At 45.0% G+C, this 14,930-nt stretch overlaps 2 protein-coding genes across 4 annotated transcripts in view; both read right to left on the bottom strand.

Annotated features, from left to right (window-relative positions):
* Nucleotides 1–13,969, bottom strand: part of LOC128732944 (uncharacterized) — a 59,684-nt gene extending 45,715 nt beyond the window's left edge. Inside the window, exons 1-2 of one of the 3 annotated variants that reach the window (XM_053826422.1) lie at nucleotides 13,547–13,969; nucleotides 13,179–13,436 (exon numbers count right to left, since the gene is read on the bottom strand). The gene's annotated coding sequence lies outside the window, so the exon portion shown is untranslated. Of the gene's footprint in view, nucleotides 1–13,178 lie in introns of all 3 variants that reach the window. The other 2 variants (XM_053826421.1, XM_053826423.1) reach the window with 2 other exon arrangements.
* On the bottom strand, nucleotides 6,589–7,068 carry LOC128746130 (uncharacterized protein K02A2.6-like). The gene is made up of 2 exons (XM_053843178.1): nucleotides 7,008–7,068; nucleotides 6,589–6,965 (listed from the first exon to the last, which is right to left on the bottom strand). Exons 1-2 carry the CDS (start codon nucleotides 7,066–7,068, stop codon nucleotides 6,589–6,591), a joined length of 438 nt encoding a protein of 145 aa, XP_053699153.1.
* Nucleotides 13,970–14,930: the final 961 nt, after the last annotated feature.

Here is a 14,930-nt window from a genome sequence, read left to right as displayed (position 1 = left end):
CACCAGGTGGTACGTGGTACTATCTTCACAATAGTATAAGCTTAATTTTAAGAATAACTTTAGTTGAGCACTCAATTTATATCCTAATTTTAAGTAGTTTTAAGTAGACTAGCGTCCTATTCGGTCTATCGCTATTCACTTTCTGCTATCGACTATCGTCCTACCACTATGACCGATTCAGATCGTTTCCGATCGGCAGTAGTCGCTGGCAGTACTGTGTAGAACAGCGGTTCCCAACCTATTTTGCTTCGCGAACCCCTTGGCGGAATTCCCTATACCATTCTGCAACGAACTAAATTTTTGGCGTACCCCCGGGGGTTCGCGAACCCCCATTTGGGAAACGCTGGTGTAGAAACAAAGCGTCGCTTCGATCGGCCTCGCAGATCGGAACTCGCAGAAGGTGGTTCCGTCACAGACAACGTGACATTCCCCCCCAGTAAGTTGTGGCCTTCGTCCGACTTACTCGAATTGGAACCGACGTCCAGGATTGCGATGTTAACTGCAGGTCTCTCCATTCTCCCTTGGGCTGTCTCTAAAATTGCTCGCCTTACTTGCTGACCGAACGACTTCCACGACGCGTCCCTTCGGCCAACAATTTCTCGGAAAGTTTTTATCTACGATGAGGGCAACGTCACCCACACCCACCTCTATCGGTCGCGTTCGTTGAAACCACTTTGATGTTCGCGTAAGTGTTGGCAGGTATTCGATGACGAATCTGTTCCAGAACTCATCTGCATAGCATTGCGAGGCCTTCCACGAGTTTTTCAAACAATCTGGACTGCCATTAAATGCGATTGGGGGTTTCGAACCATTGGAAGATCCGAGGAGTATATCGTTCGGTGTTAGAGGAGGCAAAGAATCAACGTCTAATGGTATATGAGTCAACGGCCTGGAATTGACTATCAATTCGACTTCAGACAACATAGTCCGTAGCAGTTCATCTGTCCGAAGTCGCTTTGGCTTCATTTGGTTCAAGACCTTTTTAACAGACTGAATCAGTCGCTCCCAGCTTCCTCCGAAGTGCGGAGCTGCTGGCGGGTTAAATGTCCACTTAGCATTGGGATCTACAAAGTATTCCATAATCCTGTCCTGGTCTACTTTCTCTAGTTCCTTCCGCAATACTCGGCTGGCACCAATAAAATTAGTACCGCGATCGCTGAAAATTTCAACAGGAGGTCCCCTTCTGGCCACAAAGTTTATTAACGCTAGAATGCAGGAATCGGTGGAAAGAGAATACGCGATCTCAATGTGAATGGCCCTGACTGTTAAACAAGTCATAAGGACGCCCCAACGCTTCTCGGTCCTTCTTCCGACTACCACTGACATTGGTCCAAAGTAATCTATGCCAGTATAAGAAAATGGGCGAGTGAATGCAGCCATCCGCGCTACTGGAAGATCAGCCATCACTTGACAACAGCTACTACGAACACGCTTGTGCGCTGAGCGCAGTTGTGGAATATAGAATCTCTGGCGTATTTGGTTTATAACCGTCTCATGGTTGATGTGCTTGTAATGACAGTGGTAATCGGCTACCACCAAGTCTGTCAAATAGTGCCGTTTAGGCAGCAAAATAGGGTATTTGGCACAATCGTCAACGAATTGGCACAGTTGAATATGGCTCTGCATACGCAAAATTCCGGTATTGTCGATGTATGGGTTTAACTTGTACAGCTTACTGTTCTTTGGTAGTGTACGGTTAGATTTCATATCTGCTGAGTTATACAGGAGGTTGTATTCTTCAGGGAAAGCTTGTTGTAGAACCTGACAAAATATACACCATTCAGCTTGTTGTAACTCTTCCTTAGACAGTGGTGTTGAATTTAACGGAGCACGAGACTTTCTGCGAAGGTAAGATATATACCGCAGGGCGTATGCCGTTGCTCTGATGAGCCGTTTCTATTTCGAAAATCTTTCGAACCTCAAAACAGGTACGTAGACGTTATGGTGAAGAACAGCAGATCTAATTTCTTCGACGGTTGTTTCTTTGGTACCGCTGTCCACCGGCCAATGTTCTTTTGGTTTACAAATGAAGGCAGGCCCACTAAACCAGTGACTTTGTGGAGATAGGTCTGCTATTTTCTGCCACTTAGTACCTTCATCTACTGGATTTAGTCGTGTAGAAATCCATTTCCATTCGATTAATTCGGTCGCTTCAAGTATTTCGCCGACTCTGTGTGCCATAAAAGTAGAGAATCGTCGGTGATCCGACTTGAGCCAACAGATTACGTCGCGCGAATCGGTCCAAAAATACCTTTGGGATATCTTCAAGCGGTGCGCTGCGACGATACTGGCTGCTAAGCGTGTACCTATCACTGCCGCTTGCAGCTCCAAACGTGGCACTGACATGTACTTTAAGGGAGCGACTCGGGCTTTTGCCCCTACCAACGAACACTCTATCTTGCCCGATTGCTCGAATCTGAGATATGCCATAGCTACGAAACCACTCTGTCCTGCATCAACAAACGTGTGGAGCTGTATGTCATTATCCGCCGCGGTTGTCGTTACTTGTCGATAGCATCGAGGAACTTTAATGTTCTCAGCTTGTGGTAGAATTCTCAGCCACTCCATTCATTTATCAGTAAGTCCAGGCAGTATTTCTGCGTCCCAGCACGCCAGGCCGCTTGGAGGAGAATCTTCAGAGACATCAGAAACCCCGCAATCAACCCCAAGGGATCATAAATCCTCATCAAGGTTTTTAGCAATTCTCGTTTCGTTGGGGTCCTTTGTCCACTGAGCAAAACACTGTCATGGTTTGGCGATAGCTTAAATGTGAATGTGTCCGATGAAATATTCCACCACATACCCAACACCTTTTCTGTTGCCATTTGAGAGCTTAGATTCAAGTCCTTTTCGATGGCGCCATCCCCTATAACACGATCCAGCAATTTCTTCGAGTTAGATAGCCAATTGTGAAGCTCAAAACCTCCTTGTGCATGAATAAACTGTACCTTTTTTGCTAACTGTACCGCTTCTTCTTCGTCCTCTACACTGGTCAAAAGATCATCGACATAGTGGTCTTCTTGTATACAAGTTGCGGCTTGGGGAAACTGCTGTTGGAACCTGGCGGCGTTTATGTTTTTCACAAATTGCGCACAACTGGGCGAACACGTTGCTCCGAAGGTCATCACCTTCATCACGTAGACATCCGGGGCCCGACGAGCATCTCCATCTCTCCATAGGAATCGCTGACTCTGCTGGTCGTCTTCATTAATCTGCACTTGATGGAACATCTCCCGTATGTCTGCTGCTACTGCTACACGATATTTCCGAAATCTATACAACACCGATGGCAGGGACGCTAGCTGATCAGGTCCAGTCAACAGAGCCGAGTTTAACGAAATTCCACCCACTTTTGCAGCTGCATCCCAAACTATACTTTACCAGGTTTATTGGGATTTACAACCGGAAAGACAGGCAGATACCACTTCCGAGGATGCTTCGCAGCAACTTCTTCCGGACTCAATTTTCGAATATAGCCTTTCTGTTTATATTCTGAGATTTTTTCCTGCAGTGTTTTAGCGACTAATTGATCGCGACTCATGCGCCTCTCTAAACAAACTAAATGTTTCTCGGCTATAGCTTTGCTATCCGGAAGATGTTTTTCATCGCTTCGCCACAAAAGACCGGTTTCATAAATCATAACGATTGTTAGTAAGGTGTGTCCGTGACAAGAGCAGCTGTGTAGCGCGCTCATTGTCCTTAGACAGCAATGGCTTCGCAGGCCGCAGAATTCCTAAAGAATCTATAGAAAAGTATTCCTTAAGTGCAGTATTCAGATCTGAATCAGTGTCTCCTGAACATGAACAAATGTGGAAGCTATGACACTCGTTGAAATTGCTTGCAGAAGACTCCAATGTCACTGAGCATGGACCGTAAACTAACCAGCCCAGTCGCGTTTTTGTATGAACCTTAGGGAGTACGTACTTCTTACAACAATTTCCTGATCCACCAGAAATTTCTAGCTGTAGACGATCAGACTCTCGTTCCTCACGCTGTTGGCCACCTGTCCAGTTTAGGCAAAGTGGGTTTGGTGTACCTTCTAACTGGAGTTCCTTCAATAAGCTGTGCTCCATAAATGTTGCCGAAGACCCGTCATCTAAAAATGCATGAGTTTTAACAGTCATGTTTTTTCCATGCAGGATAACTGGGATATATTTGAACAAAACATTTCCGGTTGAACCGCTGTGTCCATTACAGCTTTGAGAAGATGGCTGTTTCCGGGGATCTGACGCTTTATATCTAACGTCATCGTGTAGCATCGGATGATGCATGAACGTGCATCCGTTCTTACCACATGATGATCTGACATTACAGGCCCATAAAATGCAGGTAAATCACGGGAAACAGCTTGTCTCGCCGCTAATTGACTTCGACTAAGCTCATTGTAGAATGACGAATTCGAACTGCCCAATTCCGCTTGTGTTCCAGTTTGGTTTATTCCGGTTGACGATCGCCTCTTCTGTAGCACAGCATAACGTTCTTGCAGTTGCCGTTTTTCTAGAGCGTGTTTTTCTTCCAACAGTCTAAGTTCATCCTCCAGATCATCGTCATTTTAGAAACTAGTTTTGCTGCCGCTAGACGAAACGACTGTTCCTATAGCCGTTGAATTTGCCTTCGAGATCGCACCAAACATACCTCTAATGGACCGCGGGTCTACATCGAACCGAACTCTTTGATTTTCCTTCACTTGGGTAGCCGCCAGCTTTCGTTCTAGTAAATCGATTTGCTTACGTAAATCCTGAATCCTGAGCACTGCACACAGCTCCAGTCTCTCTCCGACTCACTTTCGTTTACACCGACACATTCAAAATGGAACCACTGGTGGCATTTATCACAATTGACAATTTTCCCATCATCCGGACCGTCACAAAGAGGACAAACTGACCGTAAAACCGATACTTCGAGGAGCGAACTGATTTCCAGGTCTGAATCAATTCCGTGAGCCATTTTCAATTAATATACCACCCGATCGCAAATTAAACGGATTTTTTAATTTTGTTGCAAAGCAACAAAGAAAGGTAGTATTTACAGTTTTTTAACTCGATTTATTTAAGAAAGATGAGATGTGGCGTACCACTATGATCGATCCAGATCGTTTCCGATCGGCAATAGTTGCTGGCAGTACTGTGTAGAAACAAAGCGTCGCTTCGATCGGCCTTTGCTGAATTGGTAGCGCCGAGGGAACTCGCAGAAGGTGGTTCCGTCACAGACAACGTGACAATAGTCTTTCCAATAGGCGAAGGCAATGGTAGAAGAAAGTAATGAAATCTAGGTGTTTTATAGTTACCTAGACACCACTGTCAGTTTGGCGTAGATTGCCTCCAGCGTCGCAAAGTTCCTGGCTATGATACCTAAGTCATCTCCATATGCAAATCCTAGGAGTTGGCTAGGACTCGAGACTGTCCCCGACATGCGCACGCAACACATCACTCAATCCTATTTAACTTTGATCAGTCGTGTCAGTTTATCTGGAACACCGTGTTCGTGCATTATATGCCGTAGCTGGTGTGGTTTGACTGTATCGTATGCTGCTTTTAAATCAATAAAAATGTTATGCATGAGCACGTTATACTCCTGACATTTCTGCCACCTGATTATTCGTTACGAAACCCTGTGCTATTGGTGACAGCCGGCGTAACTGGATCTAGGAGAGTAAGTACCTCGTAGGCGGTGTTTACCAGTGTTATACCGCGATAGCTGCAACAGTCGTACCCATCACCCTTTTTGAAGATGGGATCAACCACTCCTTCTCCTCCTCCCAAATCTTTATCTCGTATGAAGGCATGTTGGCTACGTTATTCCATGGAAGCAGTCTGAGGTAAATCTTGTGAATTTCTTCTAGACAGCTTCAATCCATAGGTCCATATAAGTGTAGGGGTTGGCTATAGTTCCGCTCGGCCGGTGTGAGTGCCCGTGATGCATGTTGCACAACCTTCAAGGTGCCATTGGGGAATTTATGGCTGATAGTGACACCAACACCGACAGAAGAAGCGTCTGCCGATACGATAATGTCGAGGCTCGGATTGTAATGCGTAAGGAGCAAATCCGAAGCTAGAATCTCCTTGAAGTTCGTAAACGCTTGCTGACATTCTGTTGACCAACGGAATTTGGTGTCAGCCCTGAGCAGTTCATCCAACGGGTATCGAAGAGTTCTCATCCCGGGGACGAATTTTCCGTAGTAGTTAACCGCTCGGAGAGAAGAGCGAACATCGGAAACATCGGTGGGAGGAGCCATGTCAATGATAGCTTGGATCTTCGCTGCATCCGGTCGTAGGCCGTGGCCGTCGAACAGGTAGCCCAAGTATTTTTCTGCGGTTGAACGAATGTGCACTTCTCAGGACGGATGGTGAAGCCAAATTCTTGTATCGGCTCCAGTACCACACGAAGGCTGGTTCAATGCTCTTGAACGTCTTTTCCGCCAACAACATCATCAAGATAACCAGAAGTTTCCAGGAGACCCGCCAGCATGGTGTCTATCAGCTGCTGGAATGCCCCTGAGGCGGTTTTAACTCCTAGCGGTAGGCGATTGTAACGGTACAATCCTCGATGGGTATTGATGGCGAGAAGGTCACGGCTATCTTCGTCGATTTACACCTGGAGGAAGACGTCAGACAGGTCGATCTGGCTGAAGACGGTGCAGTTGCCTAGCTTGGCGAAAATGTCTTCCGGCAACGGGAGAGGGTACCGGTGTGATTGCAGGGCACCATTGAGACCGGTAGAATAGTCCCCACAAATTCGGATGTTACCGTTGGGCTTGCGGACGACTACGATCGGGGCCGCCCAGTTCGAAAAATCAATCGGTGTAATGATCTTGGCGCGCTCCAACCTATCCAACTCGTCATCCACAGCACTACATATGGCGTATGCCACGGGACGTTTGGGGCGGAATGTTGATACTGCGTCATGCTTGAGCTCGAGTTTGATTTTCGTTTTCGTGCATAACCCAAGTTCGCTTTGGAAAACGGCTGAAAATGCCTATAGATGGGAGTCTATAGATGTACAAGAACTGGTGACACGATTGCAGTACGCATTGATGGACACAGACCACAATCCAAAGGCATCGATCATGTCTATCCCTAGTAGCTGAAGGGATTTTGCCATCACGCAGAACTGCACTTGACTTTGTACGCCGGTTGATGGAAACGGTGCAGGTGAACTTGAAGAGCAGCTTCAGTAGATCTCCGGATGCCGTAGCGGCTCGTCGGTAGCTGACATTGTGGCTGGCTTGCCAACTTTCTCCCAGATCAGCTTTGACACTATGCTGATGTCGGACCCAGTGTCCAACTGAAGGCGTACGTCCACGCCGTTGACTTGAGCTTGAACGAAACGGCGCTTTATGGTAACGTTGTTTACCTGAAGACTTTCAGTGTTTGTTGAGACTCCCGGTCGGCCTTTCCGTTTCGATTTGGGGCTCTTCCGAGCGGTCGAGCAATATCCCTCACCATGTCCGACAACACCGCAACTGTTACACCTGTGCTGCTTGAATGTTCAGTCCCGGTTGTAGTGCATTGCACTATAGTACCAGCAAGGCGATGTAAACTCCTTCCTGGCTGGTGAACTGTTTCCTTTTGACGAACTGCACTACTTCATATGCAGCTACTGACACTTCGATCATTGCCGTATCGTGTTTCAGGGACAACAATCGCTGGCAATCCTCTGACAGTTGCTCGAGTGTGCAATCCGTTCGCTCCTCTATTTTGGACAGCAATCTCGTTCGAACCTCGCCGTCTCCCTCAGACTTCAGACCGCAAACAAACATCAGGCTTTTGAATTGCTCTTTCGTCATCTTGCTTAGCTCGAACTCGACACAGCACTTGTTGAGTCGACAGGCAAACGAAATGTAGTCCTCCGTGGGCTGCTTTGTAATTTGTAAACAGCGATATCGTTTGCTTACGACGGATTCAACAGCACCAAAAAGCGTTTGTAGCTTTTTTACCGTTTCACCGAGCGACAAGTTTTTCGGTACTTTGGGTAAAACAAAACATACGTAACGATCGTGTTCCGCAGCACCCAGTTTTCGCATAAGCAGCCGGAGCTTGACCTCATCGTCGAGGCGAGCAGCATCCTTCTCGAAAAGGTCGTCATGCCTGGCGTACCAAGCTGCGAACGTGACATTGCCCTCTGGTTCGTAGCGAAACTCTTTAATATTGTTCGCCAGCAAGTCCAGAATGATTTCGAGGTTAGGTGGTACTAAAAAACACTAAACCGCACTCTATTCCTGGCAAATCAGTAAATTCTATTTGTTATAAGTTTAATTCTTGTACAACGTATTTGTTAGAATTATTTATCGCTTTGTTTACACTGTTTCCTTTCTCCGTATATGACATTGAACGTCAGACCAAGGGTCTGTCAATCTGCTCACTTTGCAAACGTCAGGCCAGGGGTCTGTCAGTCAGCCTTCTTTAACAGGGGAGTGCCGTGTTGCAACACCCCCGCTCGTAACATCCAGTGTACTCCTGGTCGTTCTGGATTTACTCAATCTCCAACACCGCCAAGCACGCCTCTATACACTGCCTTCTGACATATCCACAGCTCATATTCTGACATATCCACATTCGCTTGCTGGATTCGTCCATCGGTTCGCTGTATCACCGCTTCTGCTACGCTTCTATTCCGCCATTTGCTACACTGCGTCTTTCGCCGGCTCACCAGCACTTTAGAGGGTCCTAGGTTGTGGAAGCCTAAGTAACTGACCGGCCGCGTTTGTTGACGACGTTTATTGTTCATTCGTCTGTCTTCGCTAGATTCTTGCTGGACTGCTATCATCGATTCCTCAAGAGCGCAGCGGTTTTTAGGCAAATCATGGAGGTCTTCTTCGCTAATCTCCTGGTGGAAACAAATATAGCAGTCTGTATCAGCTAACGTGGGGTATTTTGGTCCGTACACCGTCCACTAGCTTGCATCGCACTGCGATTGGCTCGTCAGCTCCACCAGCCTTGATTTCTAAGGGAGCGAAGGAGTGAATGTTGTTGAGCCCGATCAGCAGTTTCGGTTGTTCGTCATACGACTCAATCGGCAGATTTCGCATGTGTTCGTAACGTGTAGCTAGCTCGCTCGTATCCAATTTTTGACACGGCAGCATTAGTTTCTGCACAGTACGAAAACCATGCAATAGCAATTTATTGTTCGCGCTCACTCCAACGCCTGACGCCCATAAATTCATCCGCCGACTCTGTTTCTTGTCGCGTGACTTGTCGGCTGTCCACCTGATCGTCAAACTCTCCTGCTCACCAGTGATGCCCAACTGATTCGCCAAGCTTTTCTCCACCAATGTCACTGAAGCACCCTCGTCTAGAAACGCTAGCACTTTAATTGACCTGTCACCGCAGTACAACTGCACCGGTATCATTCGGAACATAACCGATTGATTGAACATGCGCACTAAATCCCGACACGTTTCCGACCGGGTGAATCAATGCATTATGCTGTTCGTTGCAATCTCCTACATTGCAGCGGACTTTAAGTCGGTATTGTCCACCGTGTTCATTTAAGCTCACACAACACAATTTTTCGCGTATAACCATCTTTAACCGATCGGAATACGAAAAACTTTTTAACTCTGGACAGTTCTTCAGACGATGGTTCGTGTTCTGGCATACTTTGCAGGGTTTCAGGATCTTACGCTCGTTCGCTTCAATACTCAAGGGATCGGATTCATTGTCACTAAATAATGCTCTGTTCTACATCAGCTTCGCTTTAGCAGATTGTCCATTTCCATTGGATCTTAACTCTGACTCGTAATCGAAGCTGACGTTAGCTTCACATGCATTCGCCACTATATCCATGAGGAAGTTCGTCAGGGTGCGCAAGGTAACTTCCTTTCGTGCCTCTTATACCGAACCCATTCTCGCTTATCGGGGTCGGGTAGTTTGTCGACCAAGTCCTGGATCAACAGAGGGTTGACCAGATGTTGTTGAAGTCCCGAAGCTTCCAAGTGTTCGCACAGTTGTTCTACCGCGTTGTCGAAGGGAATAAAACTAGCTAGCTTCTCCTATCTTGGTGACTCTAGTCTGCGAACTTTCTCTAGAAGACTCTTTAGCAGTTGCTCCGGACGACCATAATGCATACGAAGCTTTTCAACCACTCTCGGAACCGACTGCCGAAGAAGCAGTTGCCCACTGACCAAGTTTAGAGCATCGCCCGTCAGGAATTCTTTTAGTCGAACCAAGTTTTCATAGTCCATAAAACCGCAGATCACGTTCGAAGCCTTGTAAGCTGCATAAAACAATGGCCATTCGGAAGGCTTACCAGAGAACGTTGAGAGATTATACGCTAACCCTCGCCTGGCTGCCAACTGTGCTTTCGTGTGCCCAATCTGCTTCTGCTCTATCATGGCGACATTGTGCGGCCTCGCCGATGATTTAAACTGATCGCTGTCACGCTCGCAATCGTCGAACTCATCTTCGGATTCCTCTCCGGCATTTCCTTCTTCAGGTTGCTTGAGCTTTTCCACTTCGGTCTGTTTCCGCGTGATCTTCGGTGACACATTCTTCAGTTCGCTCAACTGCCGGTCCAGCTCCGCTACTTGCTTCTCAAATGCCAATTGATCAGCTTTCATTCGCCTTATTTGATCACACTTTTCTTTGAGAACTGTTTCCCGCATCAGTCTCTTTTCTTCTTCTTCTTCCGATTGCATTTTCCTATCCATTTCAATCCTCCTTTTCTCCATTTCCAGCATCATTTTTGTCTCCATTTACTTCAACATCATTTCTGCTTCCAATTCCTACTCCATTCGCTTTTGCTTTTCCTTGAGCGCTTTCATTTTCTGCTCCATAGTGGAAACGACTTTTGTCGGATCGCCAGGAAGTTGATCAGCTTCGTCCGTATTCTTACGACCTTTACTCTTCCTTTCGGAAGCCTCTTTCAGCTGCTTTACTCTGTACTCTTGAGCTGGCTGCTGGCAAGCCGCACCCTTACAGTGCCACTTGGCTAACTACTCCTTCGCCTACGATACGTCTACTCCTCCTACACAGTGGGAATGAAACCATTTTTCGTATCCGTCATATTCTATCATTTCTTCATTGATAGTTGACGGTCCACAAATTTCGCACGGCGTCGCAGTCAAGTTCATCTCCGGATCGTCAGCAGTAGATTCAGCATCGGAAGACGTATTTCAAGGTTGGATCGACATCTCTGTGTCCTATACGTGACACCTTCTTTTTGAGAATGTTTCGAAAGAAACCCTTTTTGTAGCAGATCTTTATTTTGTGTCGCTCAAACTATAATAATTTATTTATTAGTTTGACATCATTAATCTAATTCTTCCGTATACTCACAAGAAGTGGTTCTGGTAATCCTCTATCTTTCTTCGCTTTCCTCTATTACTTTTTTTTCCATGTGTGAACTCATTACTTCAACCAGTATAGTTTATCTATTGTAATGTCGCCCGGGTGTTTGCTGTATGACCTGCACTGCATTTCTTTTTGCTATAATCGCTATTGAGTGAGCGATATGCTTATTAAATTTTATGCGTGCTTGCGTGTATTGGGGTTTACCCTTCCTTCAAAGCTTAATCTACTTTACCCACTTATTCCTCGCTGCTAGCACTATCCCATATTACAACCGTCCCTGGCGAGGGCTTATTCGTACCTCTGACCAGTACACTTAACTATAGGAGGGACATTTGCACTGTCAAGAGGCTTCAGAGGGTAAATATAGAATTCAGCACGAAGGAAGGGTAAATGGAGGGGCCTGAGAATAAACCCATGCTAAAGTCACTTGACATCGAATGGCTTGATTCTACTAAGATTCGAACCCACGACCACTCGCTTGTCAGAGCAGACTCGGTAACCTTGCGGCTACGGAGCCCCTCCTCCACTATTACTTTACGGTATCACTAATCAATGAACGACTTTGTTTAATTTCCAGGTTCTGCGGATAGACACGGTAGGTATTATGGTAAGTATTTTCTATATCTAATCTTCTTTTTCAGCAACTTACAGGATTGGTTTCACAGGTAAGAAAGTTTCCCCTATTTATTCCTGGTAAATCAGTAAATTCTATTTGTTATAAGTTTAATTCTTGTACAACGTACTTGTTAGAATTATTTATCACTCTTTACTTTCTCCGTACATGACATTGAACGTCAGATCAAGGGTCTGTCAGTCTGCTCACTTTGCAAACGTCAGACCAGGGGTCTGTCAGCCAGCCTTCTTTAACAGCTAGACAAGTCTGATATTATGCCATTGAACTCAACACATTGTGATCAGGCAGAACTTCTCATTCGGTAGTTTGACATCACGCACGACGACACGGACGGAGAAAGAAGCACAATTCACGTCTAAAAACCCGCCAGTGTTGTTGGTGTTTGAAATACGTCATACGCTTATTAAGGGGGTTGTAGAGTCTCCATTTTATCTAGTCCACTGTGGTTCAAAGGTTCACCGATATCTGCGATTCACAAAGCCTGTAAGCAGTAGTAGGTTCGAGTCCGGTTATTGGCTCCGATTACAGTTTGGTTCAATCCGCGAATCCCCCAACTTGGGTAAAGAGGAACGGTGCACAACTTCTTCAGTGTTGCTTCAATGACCGCCCGAAGCCTAATTTTTCGCACTGTCCCCTTCACGCCTTATTCCATTCTATTTGGATATTATTAACATTTTTGTTTTATTACTTTCTTCTATCGTCCCATCCGTCGATTGTTAAAAACTACCGTTATAAAAAATTAATTACATGCCTGTTAAAAACTAGTTTTAAAAAATTGCAAAATTTCAATGATCGATTGATTTTAATCGATTGCAATGAGTTGTTTTTACCTCACAAATGCTCCCTGCTAAACGAAGTGCTAAAGTGTTATTTATTTTTCGGTTCAAAGAAAAATTCTTATCTACGTTAACGTTCAATCGACAGGTGAACGCTAATTGTTGCTAATCACTTTCGCAATTGCAAAATACTTCCAATCAACAGTGTGTGCATCAGTTTTCGCTGTTTATTTTGATACATCGCATCAAAATAGTAATTAACAAACAAGCCGCACTTGTGACATAACGCGCTTCATCGTTCAATCTGCCAAACACAGCGGATAAATAAATATGTATGTACAAACATTATCTACGCTCATGTGAGTCAATTTTCAATTTCCAGTCCGCGCTGGTGGTAGTGTGCGACTGTCCTCTATCGATCGAGCTAAATCTTCCCACACGTAATGTGATTCGTTCGCAAGACGGCGCGATACCTACCGTATTCTCGTGATCTGTACACCTCCAGTGATGATGCTTTGTGGTTTTTTCTTCTTCAAAATGCGGGTTTCTACGTTCCGCCGCCTACACAATTGCAAACACTTCCGAAAGTTGCCGTATTCGCCGACGCCGCCACGTTTACAAAAATCTCATTAGCCAGCTAGTTAGTAATCCTAGGCACCACGCTCGAACATTAGACTAGCCAGTAATGATGCACTTGTTTGACTCAACACGCTAATGGGTCACTTTTTTCCCTTCCTGTATGAAACAATAACATTTAACTTATCTTCTCGTCTAGCACTTCGAATTGGAAACACCTGAAGTTAAATTCCTATTGCACGAAAAACGAGCTTTAAAATGCGACGCACCAGATTATTTTTATGCGCTCGATAGGCCTTCTTACAAGCAAAGCATACACATATTTTCTTCCACAGAATTACACTCTCACTCTCTGCTAGTGTTTCGAAACTTATTCATCCATTTTCACGGCTATTTAAATTCTAATCATTTTATTTTTTCCTTTTTTCTTACTCCACAGCAGCAGTGAACAGCGAACAATAGTTTTCTCCAAATACTGATCCACAAAAAGCGTCCTTTCGATTAGCACTGTCGCCGTCGGAGTCGGCCGATAATGATTCAAGTTTTTTTTGTATCCACAAAAATCGTACCCATCTAATTCAAAACCGTTGTCTTCTGCCTTTGCCTTTATGCGATTTGCTGTTAGCTGCTACTGCTGCTCTGCTATGGCCGACTCTTGCTCGGCAAGTCCGTCCTCCAACAATCGCCAGTAAAAGCCGAGTGCGAGTGCTTGTGCTGGCTGCACACAATCGCACCCCAACCAAAAGCCAGCCGAAAAGCAACGGTGAAAATATTTACTACTACTACGCATTTACGATGTATGCGCGTTGAAAACACGAAAGACGCAACAAAACTTGAATCAAAATCTTTTGTCGGAGAAGCTCGGAGAGCCGAAAGAGAGAAATAGAGAGTGAAAGAAGAAAATGACAACCCGATGCACTGATGTCAAAATGGTTAAAACCGACCCCCTGGCATATATATACGCTTTGTTGTATTAATAACCCCCATATAAAGTCTTTCCTGCTTTTCATACATATTACAGATTGCATCAAAAACGCGAAATACAAGGAACTTGCAGAAAAAATGCAATTAAAATCCTCAAGAAAATCCCAGCAGCGAGCTGTCATTGATTCATGCTAAATTTTTGCGAGCCGTCAAATTGGTGATTACTAAACAGTAGATGCAGGAGAAAAGTAAGATAATAGATACGTTTTGGGATCGTTTCGTGGTTATTTCGAAATATACAACTCTAGATAGAATTAACAAAAAGGCGAATGTCGCAAATGTAAACAAAACGAGTGAGAGTTATTTTTTGCTGGGCCAGCATAGGAAAATCAACTCTCACTCGGTTTGTTTACGCTTGCGACATTCGCCCTTTTGTTACTTCCAGTGGTGGGCACCGCTAACCGAAAAAGTTCGCTCGCTAATCGCTAAACGCTAATTGATAAACTCAGATTAGCGAAAATTTCGCTAATCGCTAATCGCTAAATCTAAATTACCCAAAAAATACTACATTTTTGTTTGAGCATATATTATATATAGCGCAAATAACTATCGACAATTTATAATTTTTGGACATTATGTACATAAAAAATTAACTGATTTGAGCAATTTTTCGTGCAATTACCCAACCAACTGGTGATGAGCCCACCTTACTTTACTTACTTACTTACT

This window comes from Sabethes cyaneus, chromosome 1 (genome assembly GCF_943734655.1).
Source record: "Sabethes cyaneus chromosome 1, idSabCyanKW18_F2, whole genome shotgun sequence".
Classification (NCBI taxonomy): domain Eukaryota; kingdom Metazoa; phylum Arthropoda; class Insecta; order Diptera; family Culicidae; genus Sabethes; species Sabethes cyaneus.
Note: the sequence above shows the minus strand (reverse complement) of the source record. Positions and strands in the feature narration are given on the sequence as shown.

What these genes read in the sequence shown, in the direction of transcription:
- LOC128746130 (XM_053843178.1), bottom strand. Translation starts at nt 7,068, where the DNA reads ATGATCGATGCCTTTGGATTGTGGTCTGTGTCCATCAATGCGTACTGC. An exon ending in GTACTGCAATCGTGTCACCA is followed by an intron (nt 6,966 to 7,007) that starts GTTCTTGTACAT and finishes AGGCATTTTCAG; the next exon opens with CCGTTTTCCAAAGCGAACTT.